The sequence below is a fragment of the Mesoplodon bidens genome, assembly GCF_964165515.1.
Source record: "Mesoplodon bidens genome assembly, chromosome: 5".
NCBI lineage: Eukaryota > Metazoa > Chordata > Mammalia > Artiodactyla > Ziphiidae > Mesoplodon > Mesoplodon bidens.
This window is the reverse complement of record NC_138161.1, coordinates 35,351,200-35,373,888: the sequence shown is the minus strand read 5'-3', so window position 1 is coordinate 35,373,888 and position 22,689 is coordinate 35,351,200. Positions and strand designations below refer to the sequence as shown.

The window sequence follows — 22,689 nt, the reverse complement described above, 5'->3', positions numbered from 1 at the left end:
TCTTCTGATGGGGAGTAGAAAAATGTTTAGCAGGACCTTTATTTACATGTTGTTTCTTACCCCTACTCTACCCATAACAGTCAGACTGGCTGAGAGTGAAAAACCTTAAGGCTAATGTGGTGAAAGTATTGGTGTCTAAAAGAAGAAATCATAGCATAAAACAAGCTTCTTGGTGTTTTTCTTATCTCCTTAATTGAGAACCTAATTTCATAGCACTATAGTGCATAGCATCACAGGGGCTTAAATTTTTTTTAAACAGTGAAATATTTTAGGCATAAACAAATAGGGGAAAATGTAATAAGCATCTCTGTGTATAACACCTACCTTAAAAAATAAAACATTACAGATATTATTAAAACTTCCTGTGTTCCCTTTCCTCTACCCAGTGGAAATCACAATAGAATTTGATGTTTGTCATTCTTATTTTTCTTTTGATATTTTTACTACATATGTATGTATCAATGTTATATAATACTATTTTGCATATTTTTTGAACTTTACATTAATGGTATTTCTATACACCTTTAAAGTGAACTTTAATGTTTTACCTATTCCTATATATTGAATATTTAATCCAGTCAGTTTATAGTATTATATAACATCCTGTTTAATTACACCATGATGTATTTACCCATTTTGTGGCTGATTTAACTTTCAATGGCTTCCATTTTTTGCTATTGCAAGCAATTCTTCAGTGAACATCTTTGAATATTTTCTTGTGACCATTTGTGAGAATTTCCCTAGGGTATTACCTAGGAGTAGGATTGTTAGACCCCAGAGTTAACATAGCTTCAACTTTGCTATGTAATGCCAAATTGTTTTACCACTTTGTACCCTCTCCTGCAGTGTTACTTTGTATCCTTGCTGACTACTTGATATTTTCAAACTTTTAATTTTTGCTAATCCAGTGGGTGGGAAGTGACATCTCACTGTTGTTTTAATCTGTGTTTCCTTAATTATGAGTGAGCTTGAGCATCATTATGTATGTTTACTGACCATTCATATGTCCTCCCCTGAATATCTTTGTTGATTTTTCTATTGGTCTTTTTTTTTTTTCTCATTGATTTATAAATCTTGATATATTTTGGATGCTCTTTCTTGGTATGTTCATTACAAATGTATTCTCCCAGTTGGTAGCTTGTCTTGTCATTCTGTCTATCTATCTATCTATGTATGAAGATATGTCTATAATTTTTGTAGTCAAATTTATCAGGCTTTTCCTTAAGGTTTTGTATGTACGTGTATGTACGTGTATGATTTTAATAATTTTTCACCATTTTTTTTCTAACATAACATGTATTTTATCTAGTTGCCTAGAATGCGTTTCTATTTTTTTCATATTATCTCCCTTTGTTGATGGTGTTTCTTAAAAAAGGACCCATCATTCTATTTATTGATAGAAGTAATAGAGTTGAAAGTACAATGGAAAATGTGTTTGTAATCTTTAATCTTTAAAGTTTGCAAAAGGCAAACTTTCAAATATGTTTTTAAAAAATAAGTTAAGCATAACCTGCGTTTTCTAAATGACTTGTAAAGTATTTTGTTTAGTACCTTAGAAAACAATGTTTTTTAGGCAATTTGATTCTGTATAGGTAGGCAGTATATTATACTTTGATTGAAATTTATTGAGTATTAGTCCTATAATGCTATTGTTAATTGATCATCTTTATTTTTTCAGATGATTGGAATCCATTTGCATACCCATATAAAAAAGTGGATTTTGGAAAATGGGAGCTGTATATCCCACCAAAGCAGAATAGATCTGTCCTAGTACCTCATGGATCCAAATTAAAGGTACTTTCCTCCCTCTTGTTTTCATTTGAACTTACTATTTTCTTTTTGTCCTGTTTGAAAAGTTTGATTTAAACTATTAAAATGTAAACTGATGCATGATAATTATGGGAGAAACAGTGTAAATTTTTAAATAGAGGAAAATTTAAGAGAAGTTATCACAAATTTAAATGTGTTAGACTGGAATTGTTTGGTTGGTAAGGTACTGAACTTAACTAGTTGTATTGTTATCAACTTTGGAAACGTTATAGAAGGATCACTGAATAAATGCAAAAGTTTAGTCTGGAAAACAGAAAGTTTGATTAAAAAAAAAAAAAAATGAAACCTGTCTTCAAGTCGGCCAGGCAGAGAATTTTTACCTGTAGAGACAGACTTGGTATAATTGACTTTGTGATGAGCCACATAAATGTGGGAGGCTGTATTGGAGACCCATGCCTTTTGGGGATATGATTTTCTTGATCTCTTTCTGCTCTTTGACATCAGGGCTGTTGCTTCTCCTGTTCTCCTTGGATTAGCCTAGGGGCCTGCCTGTCCTCTACTTCCCCTCTGCTTTGGCTGACCATGCAGCTCTGCATTTAGGGTGTGCAGAGCCAACACAGCTGCCCTCCTCTGTCTCCTCAAGGGAGGCTTGAAGGATGTGTCCCAAAGTCTGGATTACCTATCACAGATTTGATTACATGAGAGGCAATCTAAATCCTTTAACATTTACTTGATTTTAGCCCATGATCATATAATTGTATAATATTTCCATGTCCCTTGTATCTCTTTCCCTTCCTTGGATGTGTGATAGCATTTATAGTGTTTTTCATGATAGATTCTGTAACTGAATTATATTTTTATTGGCATTTGTTATTTAACAATATTAGCCAGAGCTACTTAAAGTATATTTAAACTAAAAAATGTGTTGTATGTTTGTTTTGCAGTTTTTTACAAATAATGAAATTATAAGTGTTCCTGAAAATACTGAAATATTGCCACACAAAGTTACCAGAAGAGCATATTGTCTGGAATAAAGAGACATTTTTATATGGGATAGCAGCCAAGGTTCTCCTAAATCTGAAGTGAAAAGGAGAAGAAGTAGCTACAGTATACAATAAGAGGGATTTAAATTTAATATATATAATTCCTTTTCCAAGTCAGTATAAGCTTCACGAGAGCAGGGGCCTTTGCTGTTCTGTTTGCTAATACTGTATGTTTTCAGTTCTTAGAAGAGTGCCTGGCACAGAGTAGGCAATCAAAAAATGTTTATTGAATGTTAAAGCCATTTTTAGGCCCAATATTTGAAGGAATAAACCATAGAGCTTGATTTTTCTATGGTCTGTAAGTCCTGATTTTAGGAAACTGTGAAGCAAGGCTACTATTATAGTACTGATTTCATTGTTGCTTTAGGTCTTTTGGCCATTTGTTTTGTTATATTTTGTTTATAAGAATTGAAATTTCCAGTTTTTTAAAGTCCTGCAGCAATTTTTTTGTCTTCTTAAATTAGAAAATTTTATGGGCTCCATTACCTACTCTTTGCATTAAATGGCAGGTGAATTAATTAATTTTTTACAGTTTTTAAAATTGAAGTATAGTTGATTTACAATATTATATTAGTTTCAGGTGTACAACATAGTGATTCAGGATTTTTATAGATTATATTCCATTTAAGTTTATTACAAAACAGTGGTTATATTTCCTTGTGCTATGGAATATATCCGTGTTGCTTATCTATTTTATAAGTAGTATTTTGTATCTCTTAATCCCATACTTCTATTTTCCCCCTCCCTCCTATCCTCTCCCTACTGGTAACCACTAGTTTGTTCTCTATATCCACGAGTCTCTTTCTGTTTTGTTACATACAGTGAATGAATTAATTTGCATGTGTTGTTTTTATACATTGGGAAAAAATGATTACTAGGAATGAATGCTTATTAATATATACAGTTAATAATTATAGGCATTTGCCTCTCCCACCCAACTCTAAAACTTTTATATTTTCTCCTATGGTCTGAATGTTTGTGTCCTCCCCCCAAATCATATGTTGAGATACTAATTCCTGATGTGATGGTACTAGTACATAGGGCTTTGAGAGGTTCATAAATCATGAGCGTATAGCCCTTCAAATAGGATTAGTGGCTTTAAAAAGAGACTCCAGGGAGAACCCTAGCCCCTTTCACCCCATGAAGATACAACAAGAACTCTACAACCTGGAGAAGAGCCCACACCAGAGCATGCTGGCAGCTGATCTTGAACTTCCAACTTCCAGAACTGTGAGAAATCAATTTCTGTTGTTTGTAAGCCACTCAGTCCCTGATATTTTGTTATAGCAGCCCAAATGGACTAAGGTGCCTTAAACACTATGCTATGTACTATACTATGCTTTTTTTCATAAATTCATTTGACCTGGATGAAATGAAATAATAACAAAAAAATTTTTAAAGCATCTTTTACCTTTTTACTTAAAAAAATCTATATCTAAAGTAAACATTCAAAAAATATCAATCAACTGTTGTGTAATCTTTCTTCATCATTATTCTCTAAAGATTTCAGTGAGGATAAATTTACTGGAAATTTAGGCCCAAAGTATCACTCATAGTGTTTAGGTGTTTCAAATTTTGAGGAAATATTTACATGCTATTATAATGTTAATATGGTGATATAATTAGTTTTTCATTTATGGGAAATGATTTATCAGATTTTCTTTGGGGGGGCTAGGGTTAAATTCTCTATTAAAAATCAACTAACTTAAAGTTTTTGGCCTTCAATCTGAAATTGTCCCTAGGTAGTCTACCTTGGTAATTAAAACTCTTGTCTTAAATTGAACTTGAAAATTTATTTCACTCCACAAGGGATTGACCTTTTTTTTTTTTTTTTAATTTAATTTATTTATTTATTTTTGGCTGCGTTGGGCCTGTTGCTGCGCACGGGCTTTCTCTAGTTGTGGCTCACGGGCTCTAGAGTGCAGGCTCAGTAGCTGTGGCGCACGGGCTTAGTTGCTCCGTGGCATGTGGGATCTTCCCGGACCAGGGCTCGAACCTGTGTCCCCTGAACTGGCAGGCGGATTCTTAACCACTGTGCCACCAGGGAAGCCCGGGATTGACCTTTATAACTCACTTGTGGATGTTTTTCTTTCGAATTATCTGGTAACCATTCTCAAAAAAGAATATTACCTACCATTGAAATAATAGCTTTATTTTCTTTGCAAAATACCTGGTCTTTTCAATTGAACACTTTGGAGGAAGATACCCCATTGCTTATATGGTCACGTAAATGTCTCCTTTCCATGTTTTTAAGTGAGTTTACCAAACAAAATATTTAAAAAGTAAAGTAATAAGGTGAGGAGGTCAGTGAAAGACCCCACATCAGGAAAAGTGAGAGGTCGGGGAAAGTGAACTTGAAAGGTGGGTTGGGGGCAAACTGAAGAATTCCTTTCTTTTCTTCTGATTTCCATTTTCTTCTTTTTTTAAAAAAATCATTCCTATTAATATCCATATGACTAGCAATGGAAATTAAAATTGTCTTCTTTTAAGTGTTTAGGATGTTTATGTACTTTAATTTCTCCTTGCCAAATCAGTAACAAAATGGACTAGGATAAAGGTTTTTTGATACCAGACTTTTAACCTTTTTGAAGGATCATGTATTAATCATCTAGAGCTACGATAACAAAATACCATACTGTGGGTGGCTTAAATGACAGAAATTTAATTTCTCGCAGTTCTGGAGGCTGGAAGTCTGAGATCAGCCAGCATGGTCGAGTTCCGGTGAGTTCTTTTCCTCGCTTACAGATGGCACTCACATGGCACTAATCCTATCATCAGGCCCCATGCTCATGACCTCATTTAAACCTAGTTATCTCCCAAATGTCCTGTCTCCAACTACCATCACAGTGGGGTTAGGGCTTCAACATATGAACTTGGTGGGGGGCACAGTTTGGTTCAGAGCAGATCATATTGCTTTCTGAATTATATTTAGATGTTATACAATTGATTGGTAGAAAAGGGTCATGGAACTTAATACCTACATTTGCAGTTTTCTCAGATGAGACACATGAAAGAAATTAGAGATTATTTTACATTCATATTTAATTTAATCCTCATGGTAACACTGTGAGATAAAATACTGTTATTATATATTCATTTCATAGACGAGTACACTGACGTTTAGAGAGGTTAAGTAGATGGTATTGCCTGGACTTGAATTCAGGCTTGTCTAATAGCAAAGTCCATGGTCCTAACCATTGTGTTACACTGCTGGTCAAGCTAAGGGTTCACAGAGAGGAAAAGGAAAAAAAATCGTGATACAGAGGAAGTAGAACTTGAGCCTTGTCTCAGGTCTAACAAATTATTTTATACCATAATTGCTTTTGCTTTTTTGTGTGGGGACTATTGTCTCCATTTTTCAGGGTGCTGAGTATTGAAGTGACCTTCCCTGAGAATAGAAAGGAGATAGAAAGTTTGTGGAAAGAGTTTGCATTTTAGAGAATAAGAGATCAGATTGATTACATAAAGTGAAACTAGTTATTGAGAGCTAGAATGAGATTGCTAGGCAGAAGGATGCCATTGGGCAGGGATGTGGCATGTTGAAAAATTAGTATCTACATATTTGCTTAAGAAGGTTAATCTCATAAGCACTTTGTCCTTTATTTCTGGACTATTTTATTGTGTCATTTCTTCATCTATTTCCTTCTCTTCACATTTTTTATTCACTGTTTTAGGATATTCTAGTATTTGGATATTGAATCTCCTAGATTTTCTTATCTTTTTGTCAAGTTCCCCATCATTTTGACTTTCTGTTCCATTTTGAGAGTTATATTCCAACTGCATTATTTTAGTAATCACATTAAAAACATTTCTAATAACATGCCTGTGTTGTCTGCCTTTTGTGTAGATTCTGTCATTGTTAAATATTCAAAGATAGTTTTATCTTTTTGAAAGTATTATAGATGTTTTATTTTTTTCCCCAAGTTTTCTTCTTGTTCCCCCACCTGCTCACTGTTTCTTTCAGATTTTCTTTTCCTGTGTGTGTGTTTTTTTTTTTTTTTTAGTCCCTTGTCTTTTGTGTTGCAGGCTGTCTTGAAATGCCTGGTGATCCATGGTAATATAATCATATTTTAGAATGAGTTAGGAAAAGACAATTGAAAATTCTGTTTCTGGTGTGCTTTGTTCCTGGTGATCTTCACTGTTGGGTAGTCGGAAAGTGAGACAGCCTTTATATTGATGGAAAGAAGTGAAAGTTTTTCTCTGGGGTCATTTAGTTTTTCCAGAGGTGAATCTTCCAGTCTCTTACAAGGGGTGGGTGGAAAGGGTATGGAGTGGAGGAAGTTTTATGTGGCTACTGGCATCCATGCATAAGGACAGGGAAAGTAGATAAGGGTCCCAACTTTCAGTAAGACTGAATCCCCCTATTTTTAACCATATGATTCACATCTGCCATTTGCTATGCTCATTGTCTCTGAACTTGGAGCCTTCCTAGTTCAGTGTTTTTCAGAGAGTGAACCTCTGATCTCCCATTTGAGGGCTGAGAGGTGGCATTTTGGAGGAATACATGTTTATCTGTATGGGTTAGGGAAAGGCTCTGCTGAAGAGCCTACAGTGCCCTTGTTTAACACTTCATCTTACCTTCTGCCATAGTACTAGAAGTCTCCAGATGCCGAGTTTCCTAGGGCTTCTGTGAAGCAAACTGACCAGCTCTCTTCAGGTTCTTCCTCTGCAATAACAGATTTTAAGTTTTTCCTGTCTACTTAGTTCCTTACCACTCCAACTACTTTCTAAGTTCCAAAAATTTGCTGAAATTTCTGTTCTCTTGTTGCCTCCTTTTCTGTCTTTCTCTGTTAATACTTTTTGTATTCCTTTGCTGTTAGTTATTTTAACAGAAGTTTGGTAGGTTTGTTATTTTGATTATACTTCTTAAACCCCCGTATTTAAAAGAAAGAAGAAAAAAAATACATCTACCGGATAGAAGAATATTTTATAATTCTGGGGCCTCGGTTGAGTATTACATTCTTATCGTATGCCATGATTATAAAATTTTGGTCAGACTGATTATTTCTAGCTTGTGGTGTCTTTACATATTATTATATGTGATAAAGATTTTCTTCCCTATGACCCACAGAAAATCCTTTACTCACTTCATTTGTTACCTGGTTCAACTTAATCAACCTTTAAGACCCTGAGACATCTAATTGTGGGAGAATGTGTAGGCAGAATTAGATGCACTTTCCTTTATCGCAGAGCTTATAATTCTGTGTTTGCAAAATACACCAGGAATGTTAATGAACCTAAATAACATACTAGGAAATGGTCTTCCTCTGTAGATGAGATCATTTTTCTTTTGTTTTTTTTCTGAAGCTCTCTAGAATGTTGGCAGGAAACACAAAATAAATCTGTAAATTTCCAAAGCAGTCTTTTTAGCAATATTTAGCATAACTCTGTTTGCCTAGAGGGTGGGTGAGGTAGAAAGTGTGAGTGTTTCCTTCTATTTTGAGCGTGCTCCACATTAATTTATCAGATTTTACTCTTTTTCTTTCTTAATATCTTAGTTAGCACATATTTAGTTTTATATTTTCTGCACTCGATGTATTGCACTGTTTTCCCTGGATGTATGTGAAGAAATAAAAGACAAAATGCCTGCACTTTGAATTTATTGTCCATTTGGAGAAAACTCACCATAAACAAATGAGTCACTTGAGCATTCTGTGGCTGGTAAGGGAGTAGAGGAAGAAGCTTATTTTTTTTTGAGAGGTTTATAACAGGAAAGTAAGAATAAGTAAATAGAATATGTGGTTGTTTCTTTTTTATATTTGTTAGTTCCTTTCATTTTTGGTTAAATATTAATGGGGCTAAGAGGGGACCCAAGAAAGAAGATGACAGGGAGAGAGGACAAGGATTAGAGATAGAGTCTTAGGAAGCTGGAAAGATGGAAAAGAATAAAGGTCACAGGTTGAATAGTTAGTTAGGGAATGATTATGGAAAGAGATGCATTTTAAGCTTGGTCTTGAAGGAGTTAATGCATTAGATTAATGAATGGGTTGTCAGGGGTCTATTAGAGAATAAAAGAAAATAAAGTTAAGCAAGATTATACAGGAATTAACCAATTCTATATGGGAGACAGTGGTCAGTTTGACTTGTATTGACTTATGAAGATGTCACATGTGTAAGGAGACTAAATGGAATAATGAATCTATTTTAGGAAATTTTACTCTAAAAGTGTGCAGGGCCCTACAATTGCTAAATTTTGACAGAGATTCTTTTTTGCTTTTTCTTAAATCCTACATTTCTTACTTTAAGAAAAACCTCAATAATTTAAAAAAATGAACAATTTATTCTTTAACCTGTGGTGTTTTTTGACCCTTAATGATCTCATTTTTTTTTTCCTCAGAAATGTTCATCCTCTCTCTTCTAGAGCATATAAAAATGCTGAAGTAATCTTATTATCAATTAACAAAAATTAGTCACTGTTAATGGATCCTGAATGTTCTCTCATTTTCTTTTATGTCATAAAGATTCCTAGAAAGAAGAACTTTACTATCATGTACATCTTCTCTTTCTATATCCTCACTTCCAATTCGTTGTTTTCTATCCTCTCCTACTCTGATTTAATAAAAAATAAAGTAAAATGGTACAAGTAGCTGGATGATGATAATTTAAATTTAAGACCTATGAATGAAGCAATATAAATCTCATTTACCATTATGAATCATTTGAACCACATATTCACATTAGTATTTCATATAAATTTATAGATGATTTCTACTGTGTCATGGCCTGTGATAGGATCTGAATCTTCTGCAGTTCCTGAGTGATCATTTCTAGTTATGTCATCGGTAAAATACATTCTTTTGCTGTGTGCCACCCGCCAACTCAAACTTGTCAGAAATCATTGCCTTTGCAGCTTACTTGTTAACACTTTCTTTTCTTATGGCACATCCTGTAGAAATTCTTTTAGTGATGACTTGAGATCTTATGTATTTGTCTAGGACTTTATATTTCTGGTTTTGTCTTACATCCAGTGTTGCTGATAAAATCCTGATAATTTGATTTTTATTCTTTTGTATGTAATCAGCCCTTTCTCCTGGTAGTCACTTGGATTTCCTCTTTATCCTTCATGTTCTGAAAATTTCACTATTCGCTGTCCTAATACAGGATTTCATTTATTACTCTTTTCTTGAAATGGTCTTACCCTCATAAATCATCTTCTCCTTGGTTCTCATTTTCCCCCCATCCATTTTCATATTAGAGCCATAGTCATCATTCTAAAATTTGAAATCTGCTCATGTTATCCTTCTGACTAAAAAACTTTGTGATAAACTCTCCCCACACCTGACTTGGTTATAGACAGGGTTTTCAAACTGTGTGACAAGAAGCTGACCAGGTCAGTTTTCAGATTCTCTAGCACTCACCTGAAATAAGGAGATTCCTTTTCTGTTTTATAGTTGGCCTCCCATGTATGTTTATGTCTAAATAATGATTTCTTTGTTTTAAAAGAATTGAACAACAATGACCTCTAGGCTGAATTCCATACTCCTTAGCTTACCATATAAAGCCCTGCATGCCCTGGCCATTGGGTTCCTCTCCAGCTTTGTCTTTATCCTTGTCTTAGTCTGTTTGGGCTGCTATAATAAAGTACCATAGCCTAGGCGCCTTATGAACAACAGAAATGTATTTCTCCCAGTTCTGGAGGCTGGAAGCATGAGATCAGGGTGCCAGCCTGGTAGGATTCTAGTGAGGGCTGTTTTCTGACTGCCAGCTTCTCACTGGTAATGTCTCTTCACATGGTGGAGAGCAGAGAAAGGAAGCAAACTCTCTAGTGACTTTAATAAGGTCACTAATTCCATTCCTGCGAACTCCACCCTCTTGATCTCATTCTAATGCTAATTACCTCCCAAAGGCCCTACCTCCTAGTACTATTACACTGGGTGGTTGGGTTTCAACATATAAATTTTGTGGGAGACACAAACATTCAGTCCATAACAATAAGATATACTGTCCATACTGAATTACTTGCTGTTGCTTAAATGCTGTTCTGGTCATATCTCAGCAAATGCAAAGACAGCATCCCTTTTATGTGGAATGGCTTTTCTCTATTTTAGTAATCTGGCAAACTCCTACTCTTTGATATAAAGTTTATATGCCATTTATTTTGGGTGAAGTTTTTCATAATCCCGAACGCCACTTTCTACTTACCAAATATCCCTCTGCCATAAGCCTCTCTAGAGCCTGTTTCCACTATCTCACTGTGATGATATGTACTTTTAGAGTGTGAACTTTTTGAGGACAGGGTCAGTGTCTTGGTCATCTTTGTGTCTCTGGAACCTAGTAATATCTGATTCATAGAAGCTATTCAATAAATGTTTATTGACTGCATGGATGAAAGGGTTAGGGATCATTTGGTAAGTACACTTGCTACTGTTGGAAATATTTTTGCATATGCACATTATAGAGAAAGTGAAAGAAATTTATAAAGTGTGTTTCAGTAATTTTATATTTTCTATAAGTTTAGGCATCTTCAGCCTGTAGAATTGCTGTTTATAGGAGGAATGCTGTTGATACCAGGGTTAAAAAACAAGCAAACAAAATAACTGAAGTAAGCAAATATTGGTCTGGAAATCACAGTTTGTTTTAATGAGTCTTTAGCATTTTCTATGTTACTTTTAAAACAAAGATTCTTGTGAGTCACTGTTTAGAGAACTTAATATTAGAAAAAAAGTTTGCCTTTCTCCTGAAGATTTGAAACGCTTATTTTTATCTTATGGTTCCCCCCACCCCGCTTCTTTCTCTTGTCTGTCAGAAGACTTAAAAATTAGGTGAATTGTACACTTGCAATAACCATCCAGCTCCAGTCCTAGACCATTATCTCGTCTCCTTGCCCTCCAGCCCTTCTCTCCTTCTGACCACTTTCATTGTAACTGCTGATTTTTTCTTCTCATTTTATTTTTAAGTATTTATATTTTAAAATTGTGAGTAGTCTTTTTTTCTTTTTTTGGAAGTAAGAAGAATATAAATTAAATGTACATAAACCTGTGAATAAGGGCAGGGAATTATTTCAAATCAGGATTCAAATCTGTTTTAATATTTCTTTAAATCATCTATGAATAAATGGACAATGCCTAATTATTTTTCCTTATAGTTCAGAACCAGTTAGTTATAGTCAGAACCAGATTCACTATGGGATGTGCCAGAGGTCAGAGTGTTTAGGCGTTTAGATGAGTACTATGAAGAGAGAAAAGTCCACTTATGGGATGATGTCACTCTTACCCCAAATAAATAATTAGATGTTATTTCTCTCTGCATAAAGCACATATCATCTCTGTTTTAGACTTTTTCCTCATGGAAAGCTTTCTCTAACTTTGAAGAATATTTGCTTTTGACACAATGAAATAGAAATCTGGGATGCACTGTTGCTGTTATGACTTTTATTTAAGGCACAATAAATTATGGTGAAAGAAAAAATAGTTCAAATGTCTCTTTCACATATGTAGATGAAAACTTATTATTCCTTGCATATATTAAGCCTGATTTCCTTGTTTTCCATGGTAGGGCTCAGGATTAGGAGCTGCTTGGATTATGTAGTTTTGTTTTCCCTTTTCATTTTCATCTAAAGCCCTGCAGAGAATAGGAGATTGTTGGTGAGATATCAATGACAGTATAGGGATTGCTTTCTGGAGTCATTATGAATTAAGAGCTAATGAGTAGCTTTCTTTGATAGCTCGTTTATAATTGAGTACAGATAGATGAAAATCAAACACAAAGGGAACTCAATTTTATCATTAATTTTGACTTTGTTTAATGGATGATTTCTGGGCACCACAGCAGCCTTCCTAATTTGTCTGTGTATGATGAAGAAACTAATCATACACAGCTCAGAGAACAAATAACATACGTTTCCCAAAGAGGTCACCTTCAGAGACAAGCACAAGGGAAAAAAACCCCGCAAACCTGTTGATTTCTTCCTTTTCTCCTATGTTTTTTCTCTGTTTACCTTCTTTTAAAAACGCAGTATGTAAAATAATTTCATAATTTAAAATATGCAGTGATTGACTATCCAGAAGTTATAGCCTAAACTAGGCTATAAATATAATCCGGTTTGTTCCTTGTAAAAGGCTTCCTTTCTTTCTTTCCTTTATCGGATAGCCCTTACTATGTGCCAGTTACTATTTTAAATATTACAAATATTAATTTATTTAGCCCTCATAACAGCCCTATTGGGAAAGTCCTGTTATCAATCATCCCCATTTTTTCAGATGAGGAACTGAGGCACAGAGGGATGACATAATTTGCTCAAAGTCACATAGCTAGCTGATATCTGGCAGAGCTGGGGTTCAAACCCAGGAAATCTGGCTAGAGAGGTTGTGTTCTTAACATTATGTTATGTTGCTATAATATATTAGTTTAATTACAGTTCCTGTGATTTCTTGATAACTATTTAAAAACACCACCAAGCATAGCCTTTGGATAAAATGATAAACCTTTGCAAATCCTAATATGTTTTTTCAGAATACATGTTTTCCTATGAGCAAGTAGCAAAGACAGTAATGCATTTGGGAGCACACAGAAAGAATTTGGCATTGTTTAATTTTTAGGAGTATTCAATAGAACATATGCTATACGTAATATATATAGTTAAGTATACACAAACACATTTGTACACACATGCACACATGTATATTTTATTTTATACACGTATATATATTTTATTTTGTCAAGGACCAAAATAACAGTGTTTGAATAAAGATAGCTGATTGTTTCTCTTTGAAGTAAAAGTCCAAGTCAGTAAGTGCTTTGTGGACAGGCTGCTTCTGCTACATGTGTATGTTCAGACCAGGTTCCTTACATCCCATTGGTCTTCTATCTCCAAGTATGTTATCTATATGATAAACAACACTCACCATCTCTCTGTGTTTCCTGCAGAAAGAGGAAAACAAGGTCAAGGCATTCCCTTTTAAGGATGTGAATACATCATTTATATATACATCCTTTTGGCCAGATCTTTGCTACATTGGCTATCCTAGCTGCAAGGAATGTTGGGAAATGTGGCTTTAGCTTCGGGGCCATTTGTCCAGCTAAAATTCAGCAGGTTCTGTCTTATTTAAAGAAAAATAAAGGGTTGATTTTGGAATACAATTAGCATTTACTGCTATAACCATTTAAAAGGAACTTTTTAAGGAAGAATTAACCTTATGCTAGAAACTCATTTTTTTATACTTCTCAGAACAACTGTAAGTAATGTATCCTTTTTTTAATTTGTTACGCTATAGAAACACATTGTTTTAAAGCTTTTATGATTTAATTCATTAAAACAAAAAGTGTGGTGTTCTTAATAAAAAAAAAGAAAACTTGGAGGATATAGCTGATAATAATATACACTCAAGGATATAACTAATATTATTCATAGAGTGCAATCATAATGGTATGCTTTTAGATCATTGCAAACACCAACATTAAACAAATAAACTGAAAGTAAAATCCTAAAGCAATCTGGAGTTTATTAGATATTATGTGAGGCTTAAAATTTTGCCATTTTTTAAGGATGTCCAAATTATCATGAAGTGCCAGTCTCACTTTAAATGCTATTTTTAGTTTGACAACAATTTCTGCACAAAATAAGAGTAGGATTTTAATGAAAACACTGCATGTAAATATAGCAGTGTGAGATGTAAAAGCATACTGAGTAGAATCAGCAACTGACAGCAACTAGGCTCTAATCTGGTTTTCTTGAATAGCACAGTTGAGAATGTAAACCAACCACCTCTGTGACAGAGAATTCATAGGACAGCTGGATGGGTACTGTTGAGATACCTAAATTTAAATTAGGGTTCAAGAAGAATGATTTCCCTTCCCTTCTTAAAAATGCTAAGTCGGTATTGGCTCTAATCATTTATTTTTTGTGTTAGTGGTGAACATTTTTGAATACACATACTTAAATCTTCACTCTTTTTAAAAAAATGTTCTGTAGGAACATCAGATAAGAAGGAAAGGGTGTGAGCCAGCATTTATGTGTAAAGTTGTAATAATTAATGAAAGTGATTTTCAAGATATTTTACACAGTATTCAAAGAGCTTTAGAAAGAAGACTGCTTTTTAAAACTAGTAAGTTGGTTAAACATTTTAAGTGCAACCATTAGTAAATGGAATCTTATTAAAATAATTATATTCTCAAAATCTATCTTTTCTAAAAGATATTTTAGGATAAAATTATTAAATATGGGGAGGACAGAAGCACCTTAAAATGTTTCAGTTATATCCTTGAGAGAATATTTTAAACAAAAATACTTTTGGTAATTTTCATATCCTCGTAGGAGACCCGTCAGCATGCTGGTTTTGGCCTCTCTGTTCCTTTACCTCCTCTGCTGTAGGGATCTTGCCCTTCTCCCAACTCAATTTCACTAAGTTGCATGATCCACAGCCATCCACTACGGTGATCATACTGTAGATTTTGCCTTTATTCATAAACATTTCATTCCCCATGTTTTTGGACTCGTGTGTCCAAAAAACCCTGTGTAGCAGTATCCCGAAGCACTGGTTCTCAAACTTTAGCTCGTATCAGAAACACCTGCCAGCCTTGTTAAAAGACACACCCCAGAGTGTCTGATCCAGTAGGTCTAGGATGAGTTTGAAATTTTGAATTTTCACAAGTTCCCAGATGATGCCAGTGTTGCTGGTTCAGGGACTATAATTTGAGAACAGTTCAGAGCACTCTGTTATTGCTTAGTACATCCATTAGTTGATAATGCTTTAAAAAACAAAATTGTGTCCTCAAATCTTGTTTCTTTTTCTTTTCTTTCCTTGTTTTGTTTTGTTTTGTTTTAATTTGTAGATCTTGAGGAGGTCCCTTGAAAGAACATGTTTGTTCTATTTTGACTAGTTGTATACAGCTGTTTTAATTCTAACAAGGAAGAATATGGGCCAGGTGCAATAAAGAGGTATTTGAACAAGACTTTATATTTTACTTTGCTGAGCAGAGAAATAAGTCATGGAGACCTTTCTCAGCCCTTCTACCCCAATACAAGATTAGGATATATGAATTCATGTAGTCACTTTATATTAAGTCAGTTCTAGGAGTCCTGCTACAGCAATTTTCTTAGATGCAAAGCATTGGAGATGAAGTTGGAATAACCATGTCAATGTTTACTAATTTTATTTTTAATTTCTTTTAACTTTTAATTTTATATTGGAATATAGCTGATTAACAATGTTGTGATAGTTTCAGGTGCACAGCAAAGCGACTCAACCATACATATACATGTATCCATTCTCCCCCAGACTCCCCTCCCATCCAGGCTGCCACATAACATTGAGCAGGGTTCCCTGTGCTATACAGTAGGTTCTTGTTTATTGTACTTTTTAAATATAGCAGTGAGTACATGTCAATCCCCACTCCCTAACTATCCCTTCCCTCCACCCTTCCCCCCCACCCGCTGGTAACCATAAGTTCATTCTCTAAGTCTGTGAGTCTGTTTCTGTTTTGTAAATACGTTCATTTGTATCATTTCTTTTTAGATCCGCATATAAGCGTTATCATGCGATATCTCTCTTTGTCTGACTTACTTCACTCAGTATGACAATCTCTAGGTCCATCCATGTTGCTGCAAATGGCATTATTTCATTCTTTTTTATGGCTAAGTAATATTCCACTGTATATATGTACCACATCTTCTTTACCTACTCCTCTGTCAATGGACATTTAGGTTGCTTCCATGTCTTGGCTGTTGTAAATGTTTACAAATTTTAGAGTCCATCTACTAACTGGTTAGCTGGGTGTCATGAAAAATTATTTTGTATAGTGAGTTGGATAAAAAAGACTTTGTAATATATAAGTTCATTATATGCTGTTTATGGCTTTGAGTAAGTTACATAGCTGAGCCTTTTGACTATCCCCCAGTCTGTATTAAAACAAAAAAATCTAACTAATACATTTCAAAAAAATTCAAAGTAAGAGTCCTCAAATAGATTTCAACTTTCTGATTTTTCATATTCACAGTAAATAAGAAATATAGTGATTGTTTTTATTCTCTCACAATACATATTTCATTATTTAAATTTTTGTTCTCTCATAATACATCTGATAGAACAAACCTCCTCTGAGTGTACTACCCAATAACACTATTCAGTGCAGTACCATGTCTCACTTGAATATCTAATATGTACTTGATACCATGTAACATTACTCCTGTGCACTCTGCCTATTAGATGGCTTTGACGTTATGTTGGTGCCAATACTACTTATATTTCCGAGGATATGTATCTCCATGTTCCCTTGACTGGTGATAATAGCATAATAAATACAAGCATGGACTCCAACCAGACTACCTGTGTTCACTTGCTGTTTCCAACACCTGCTAATGGTGTGAACTTTGGCTAATCATTCTCTTACCTCAGTAGCTTCTTCTAAACTGGGAATAATAATCATACTTACCCCCTAGAATTGATGGGAGGGTAAAAGCACTCACAACAATGCCTGGTACTTAGTTAATGCTCCGTAATCTCAACTATTTTCTTTTCCACGCATATGTGCAGAGGCCATGCTTATTTAGCCTTTAATTCTCACATCTTTGTAGACTTCACGAGCACAGGCCAAATAATTTGCATAATAAGCCAGTATCTGATGAGTCTGTAAATCAGCATTATCTCCCTCCCTACAAAATGCTCTGTTTCCTGAGATTCAGCTGGTGTGTTCATGGGATTACTCCACCAATGTCTGAAAATTCACAAGAGTGTTTATAGAAAGTGTGTGCTTTGCCCAGCACTTATTTATGTAAAGAATTTTATGTGCTTTTGAACATTCATTTTCTTAACTTAAAGTTTACATTTTAAGAATCTTGGAACTATGTATAAAATCTCTGTACAACATTAAAGAAATCTTAATGAAATGTTATGAGAGAGATCAAGGAGATTGTGAGCCAAAATGAAACTACTACAGTGAAGATGGATAGAGAATTCTTAATAAAGAAAGGAACTGTTGGAAATAAGAAAAGCTAGTTGTTTTGAGACTAATCAAATACAAGGACTATCTGTGAATAGTCAGTAAGATCTAATCAATGTGAAAAACACATATCATAGGAAATGTATTAAACTGTGAGCACCGGAATGAACTTAGATACTGTTCTCATATTTTACACATGTTTTTGTCCATCCAATAACCAAGTGAGTCTTTCATATTTTGGTGAAGACAATTCCCATAGTCTTTTCAGTGAACTCCAGCAAGTCACAGGAACAAATTTGGCTGTTTCTGCTTATAACTCTTGAAGTTTGTCAACCATATATAGACATACCACTTAGTACACTTATTTTGTGTTTCATGTAATTGCTCAAACACACTACACTGAAATTTTCCTAAAACATATTACTTTAATTTATCATAATTTATAAGTAATATACAGATAAAACAAATTTCTTAGGCTAATGGGTAATGGGAATGTATTCTGAAAGAGAGATTCCTTTGCAAAAGGATCCATACCTTTAATGTGTTTTAGCCTTATTACAGGGTAATTCACATTCATAAATTGTATACTACCAAGCAAATATTTGCTTTTCTTAGACTAAGTGTTTTATATTGTTTATAAATGATCCTTCCTTATTTATAAAGAGAGAGCTTCTACTAGACTTACTTGAAGGATAATAATTTAAATTACACTAAACTTTGAAAGTAACAAATATTTGAAATTAAGGACATTGGTAGTTTTACTGGCCTAATTAGTTTAAAATAAGATTTTTTTTTTCCTAGAAAAATAAATGATGAAATCAATGTAGTTTAACTTTTAGCTCTGCGTTTCAACAGTGCCTGTGTTCTTGTGGGCTTGGGCTTGGGGGATGAGGGAAGGTAGACCTTCATATAAACTTAAAATATATTCATGTATATACACTCAGATATCATATGTAGTTTTTAAGTTGTTTAATTTTAACAGAAAAAAATCTCTGAACATATTGCAAAAAAATACATATATCTTTCAGTTATATGTGTGAATCTCAAAATCTGACGAGATCCGAGTGTACAACTGACATTTAATATGAGGAATCGAAGCTCATTTTCTCATTTGCAAACCAGTGTAAACTTCCAACTTATTTACCATTCTCAAAGCATCTGCCATCCTCTGGTCTCCTGTGAATTTATAGTTCTTTTACTTTTGTCTTTCTGTTACCTTCACATTCAGTTGAGAAATTTAGCTGAGTTTACCTCTGTAGGATTTTTCTTTTCATTGGTAGCTCAGACCTGTGTTGCCTTTTGTCTAAATTACTCCTGTGGCATTTCCATCACACAAGACAGTTTTCGAAGATAGCTTTGTATCGCCATCACAGAGGAATAGGGCTCTGTGCTTTTAAACAGCTCCTGATGATTTGGTGGGTGAATTTGGAATTCACTGGCCTCATAGAAATAGCATTGGGCCAGGGGTCAGGTGTTTTGGGTTATAGTTTAACCATTAGTAATTAGTTCACTGATTTTCTCTCTTGGTTCCTCAGTTTACTTGTTCAATATATATATATATGTCACAACTAATGACTTCATGAAGATACCTTTAAAGAATGAAAATGATCTAATGATGTAAATCATTATTATTTTGATCTTGTACTTGGCACTTTTTTAGCTGTTAATCCTAAACTCCTCAGTGTGGTGTTTCTGTTTTCTTTATTAATCAAATGATTGTTGTTGTTTTAAACTTTCTTCTGTTCAGTGTGCCTGTTTTTTATTTGGAGATTCATGTAATCCTCTAGAATCAGGTTTTGTTACTCTCCTTGAGTTTGATTTTTCCACTTCTGGATATCTACTTTATTCTATTCACTTCCTAGAATGTCCCATTTTCTGTATTCTGCCTTTCCAAATCCATTTCCTTCTTCAAAATGGCTTAGAAGTTCCTTCCTTGTTGAAATAACATTATGATTGAACATCAATTTTCACATAGCCTCAGAACTTAACATATGCTGTTTTTTTATTATTCTCTGTTATCCTGTTCTCTATATGTCTCTATTTGTACATATGTGGAAACATATGTACCCATACACACAATGTTGTTTTCATAATGAGCATCCTTGAGTTTGCAAGCAAGAAGGAAACTTCTAGATCATCCTTGTCCAATATTCTTGTTTTAGTTCAGAAAATTAAATTTTAAGGAAGTTATAGCTTGCCCAAGATTATGCATCTCTTCATGTTAGTAAGGTCTGAGCCTACAAAATACCAGCTCCTTAATGCTTGTCGCAAAATAAATGATCTGTTACTTGCTTAAGGTATAAATAAGAAAACATTATCAAGAGAGATGTTTTTATTTGCAGTATTTTTCATGACTATGAATAGTCTTCCAGGGATACTATTGTCCTTTTATGAGTTTAAAATTTTAGAGCATTTCAGTTTGAATTAAAAAGTTATTATTTTGAGTGTTCAGTATATTAAAGGTACTATTTTAAGCATTTTATTTGCTTAACAGCTTTTTCTATTTTAACCCTTGCTTAACAGTCCTGTGAGGTATAGATACTATCATTATTCCCAGTTTTAGCTGAAGAAAGTGGACGTTGGCTAGATTAAGTATCTTGTTCGATGTCATAAATGACTGAAACAATAATCAAACTGTGAAGTTTACCTTCTGTTTTATCCTCTGCGATATATTGACTTATGTTGAAGTTGGGAAAACTGTAGTTAATCAACTCAATCAAACTTTATTTTAAATGTGTGGAAACTTGATGATTTGGCCACATGCTGATTAATAGAAACAAACCATCTATTTTTAAATGTAATTACATAGTGAGTGGATAAAATAAACATGGTAAATAGCACCCTGAATAAATAGGTGCCCTGTTTTCAACCGTTTTTGCTTGCTTGCATTTTATATTTAAATGTATATGTGTATGTATTTAACCTAGAGCAGTTTTGCAGTCTTTTTGCAATATACTTGTCCAGAGAGTGATACCATTGCTTTATCAAGTTGAATTCATTTCTTGGATTTGATGCTGATGTCTCCTCTTTCATCATTCGTGTATTTTCTTTGGTCATAATACAGCACAAATATTTCTTTTGCTTTGAGCTTTTTAATTCATTGATTAATTTTCTCTTTCTTAATTTAGAAAATAGATTATATTCTTATTTTTTTCCAAAAGATGCAATGCATTTTTAAAGATTTGATTTAATTTATAGTTAGTTTTGTAAACATTGTTTTCAATAGGAAGCTCCCAGGTACAGTATTTAATATTCATATTTTTAATAATCACTGCAGGAAATGGATAGCATTCTGTCTCTAGCTTTTTTTTTTTTTTTTGAACAATACTAAATCTTATTTTCATATAATAATCAGAACCACAGTTTTTAGTAACCATAATATCTGTGGTCTCTGAATCTATGTTTTTTCTCAAAATCTAAACATTGTGAGACTTTTGTCATATTTTTATTCTCCAATTGAGAGATCCATAAAAGAGTTGGAGCAGCTTCCATTTTATTATTGTGGATCATGATATTTTTCATAGATTTTACTGTGCTCTTTAGGCAATTAAAATCATAAGGCTAAAATAAACACAGTTTAAGTTATTTTTCTTAAAATTATTTTATGTGAGTAACTCAATAAATTGTGTATTTGAATATATGACTTATGTATCCAACTGATACATTCGTGGCAGTGGAGTTATAGCTCCCTCTTTTGGAAAGCCAAGGCATGGCATTTTGATTAAGATAAATTATTCTTTACAGATTTTCAGTTTACATAATTTCTTGAGCATATAAATGTAAAAAGAACATTTTTCTTTGGAGTGGTTTTCCTTTGGAATTTTAGAACATTAATGAAAACATTAAACTTCCATATACATATGCAAATATATATTTGTTGAGGCTTAAGAACTCAGTACAGGCCATATGATATGAGTTGCAACCCAGGAAAACTTTATTTTGATATTTGAAATGCTTTCATTTTTATTTAAAGTAGAGTTATTTTTACTTTTTATTTATAATGTCTTTTTAAAAAACAGGACTTAAAACAATTAAGAAATATGGTAAGAAAACAGCAAAGTAGCGTTCTCAAAATTAACAACCTAGCTCTCCCTCCTACCATCCACTCTTTCGTTTTTTGTGAGTATTCTTACTGATCTGTTTCTAGGCATTGATAGACTGTCTTTCTCCTTATCTCTCTGCCTTTCTGTATTTATAAGCTTTTTAAGAAAAAATCATAAAAATGTGATTATTCTATGCCCACTGGTTCTCAATTTCCTTTTTTCCCCCACTCAATATATCATGCAAATCTCAAAAAGTACATTATTGTTTTACCTACTTAAATAAACTCCATACTCATATAGACTGATATATACATAGGCTAGAAATTGATATTTACTCTGACTAAGCATTCTACCTTGGCATAACTATTATAAAAAGAAGTAAAATCATATTAATGTACTTAATGGATATCACACAAATCTGTTTCTTTTTATAACGAAAGTAATTTTATAATAATTTTGTGCTTTCTTGAGATATTAAGATCAGGGCTCTGCCTTCACTACCATTGTTTAGAATAACATTTTTGTTTTCTACCCTCTTTGCTGTTTGTAGCTGAGCCTTAAAAATGCTCTAAATTTACCTGTAAATTGTTCAGTGGTGTTCAATATCTTGCTGGACATGGTCTTAGATTTTATTGTGTAATCCTTTGTAACTTTCTCTACAGACTCTGAAGAAGTACTTTGGATTTAAAGATTTTCAGTTAATCATTACCGTATCCCAAGATGACTATATAAATGTTATTTTAAAAAAAAGGTTTGCAAGAGTCAATACAGGTTCTTTTACTTTAAAAAGTTTCATGTCTAACATCAATTTGATAGTTTTCATTTGTTTGTTTAATTTTCATAAATTACTTTTAGAACTTAATTATTTAATCAGCTTTCCTAAGAGGTTGAAAATACTACTTCAGCCTATGGAATCTCAATGGAGCTCATACAACAATATATGTTTATATATGTGT

The 22,689-nt window shown here is 33.6% G+C and overlaps 1 protein-coding gene across 1 annotated transcript in view; it reads left to right on the top strand.

The window, feature by feature from the left end:
* The window catches only part of GBE1 (1,4-alpha-glucan branching enzyme 1), a 296,584-nt gene that overhangs the window by 107,844 nt on the left and 166,051 nt on the right, over positions 1-22,689 (top strand). The window contains exon 3 of the mRNA XM_081235731.1: positions 1,679-1,794. Coding sequence (XP_081091857.1) covers positions 1,679-1,794 — 116 coding nt within the window. The remainder of the gene's footprint in view (positions 1-1,678; positions 1,795-22,689) is intronic.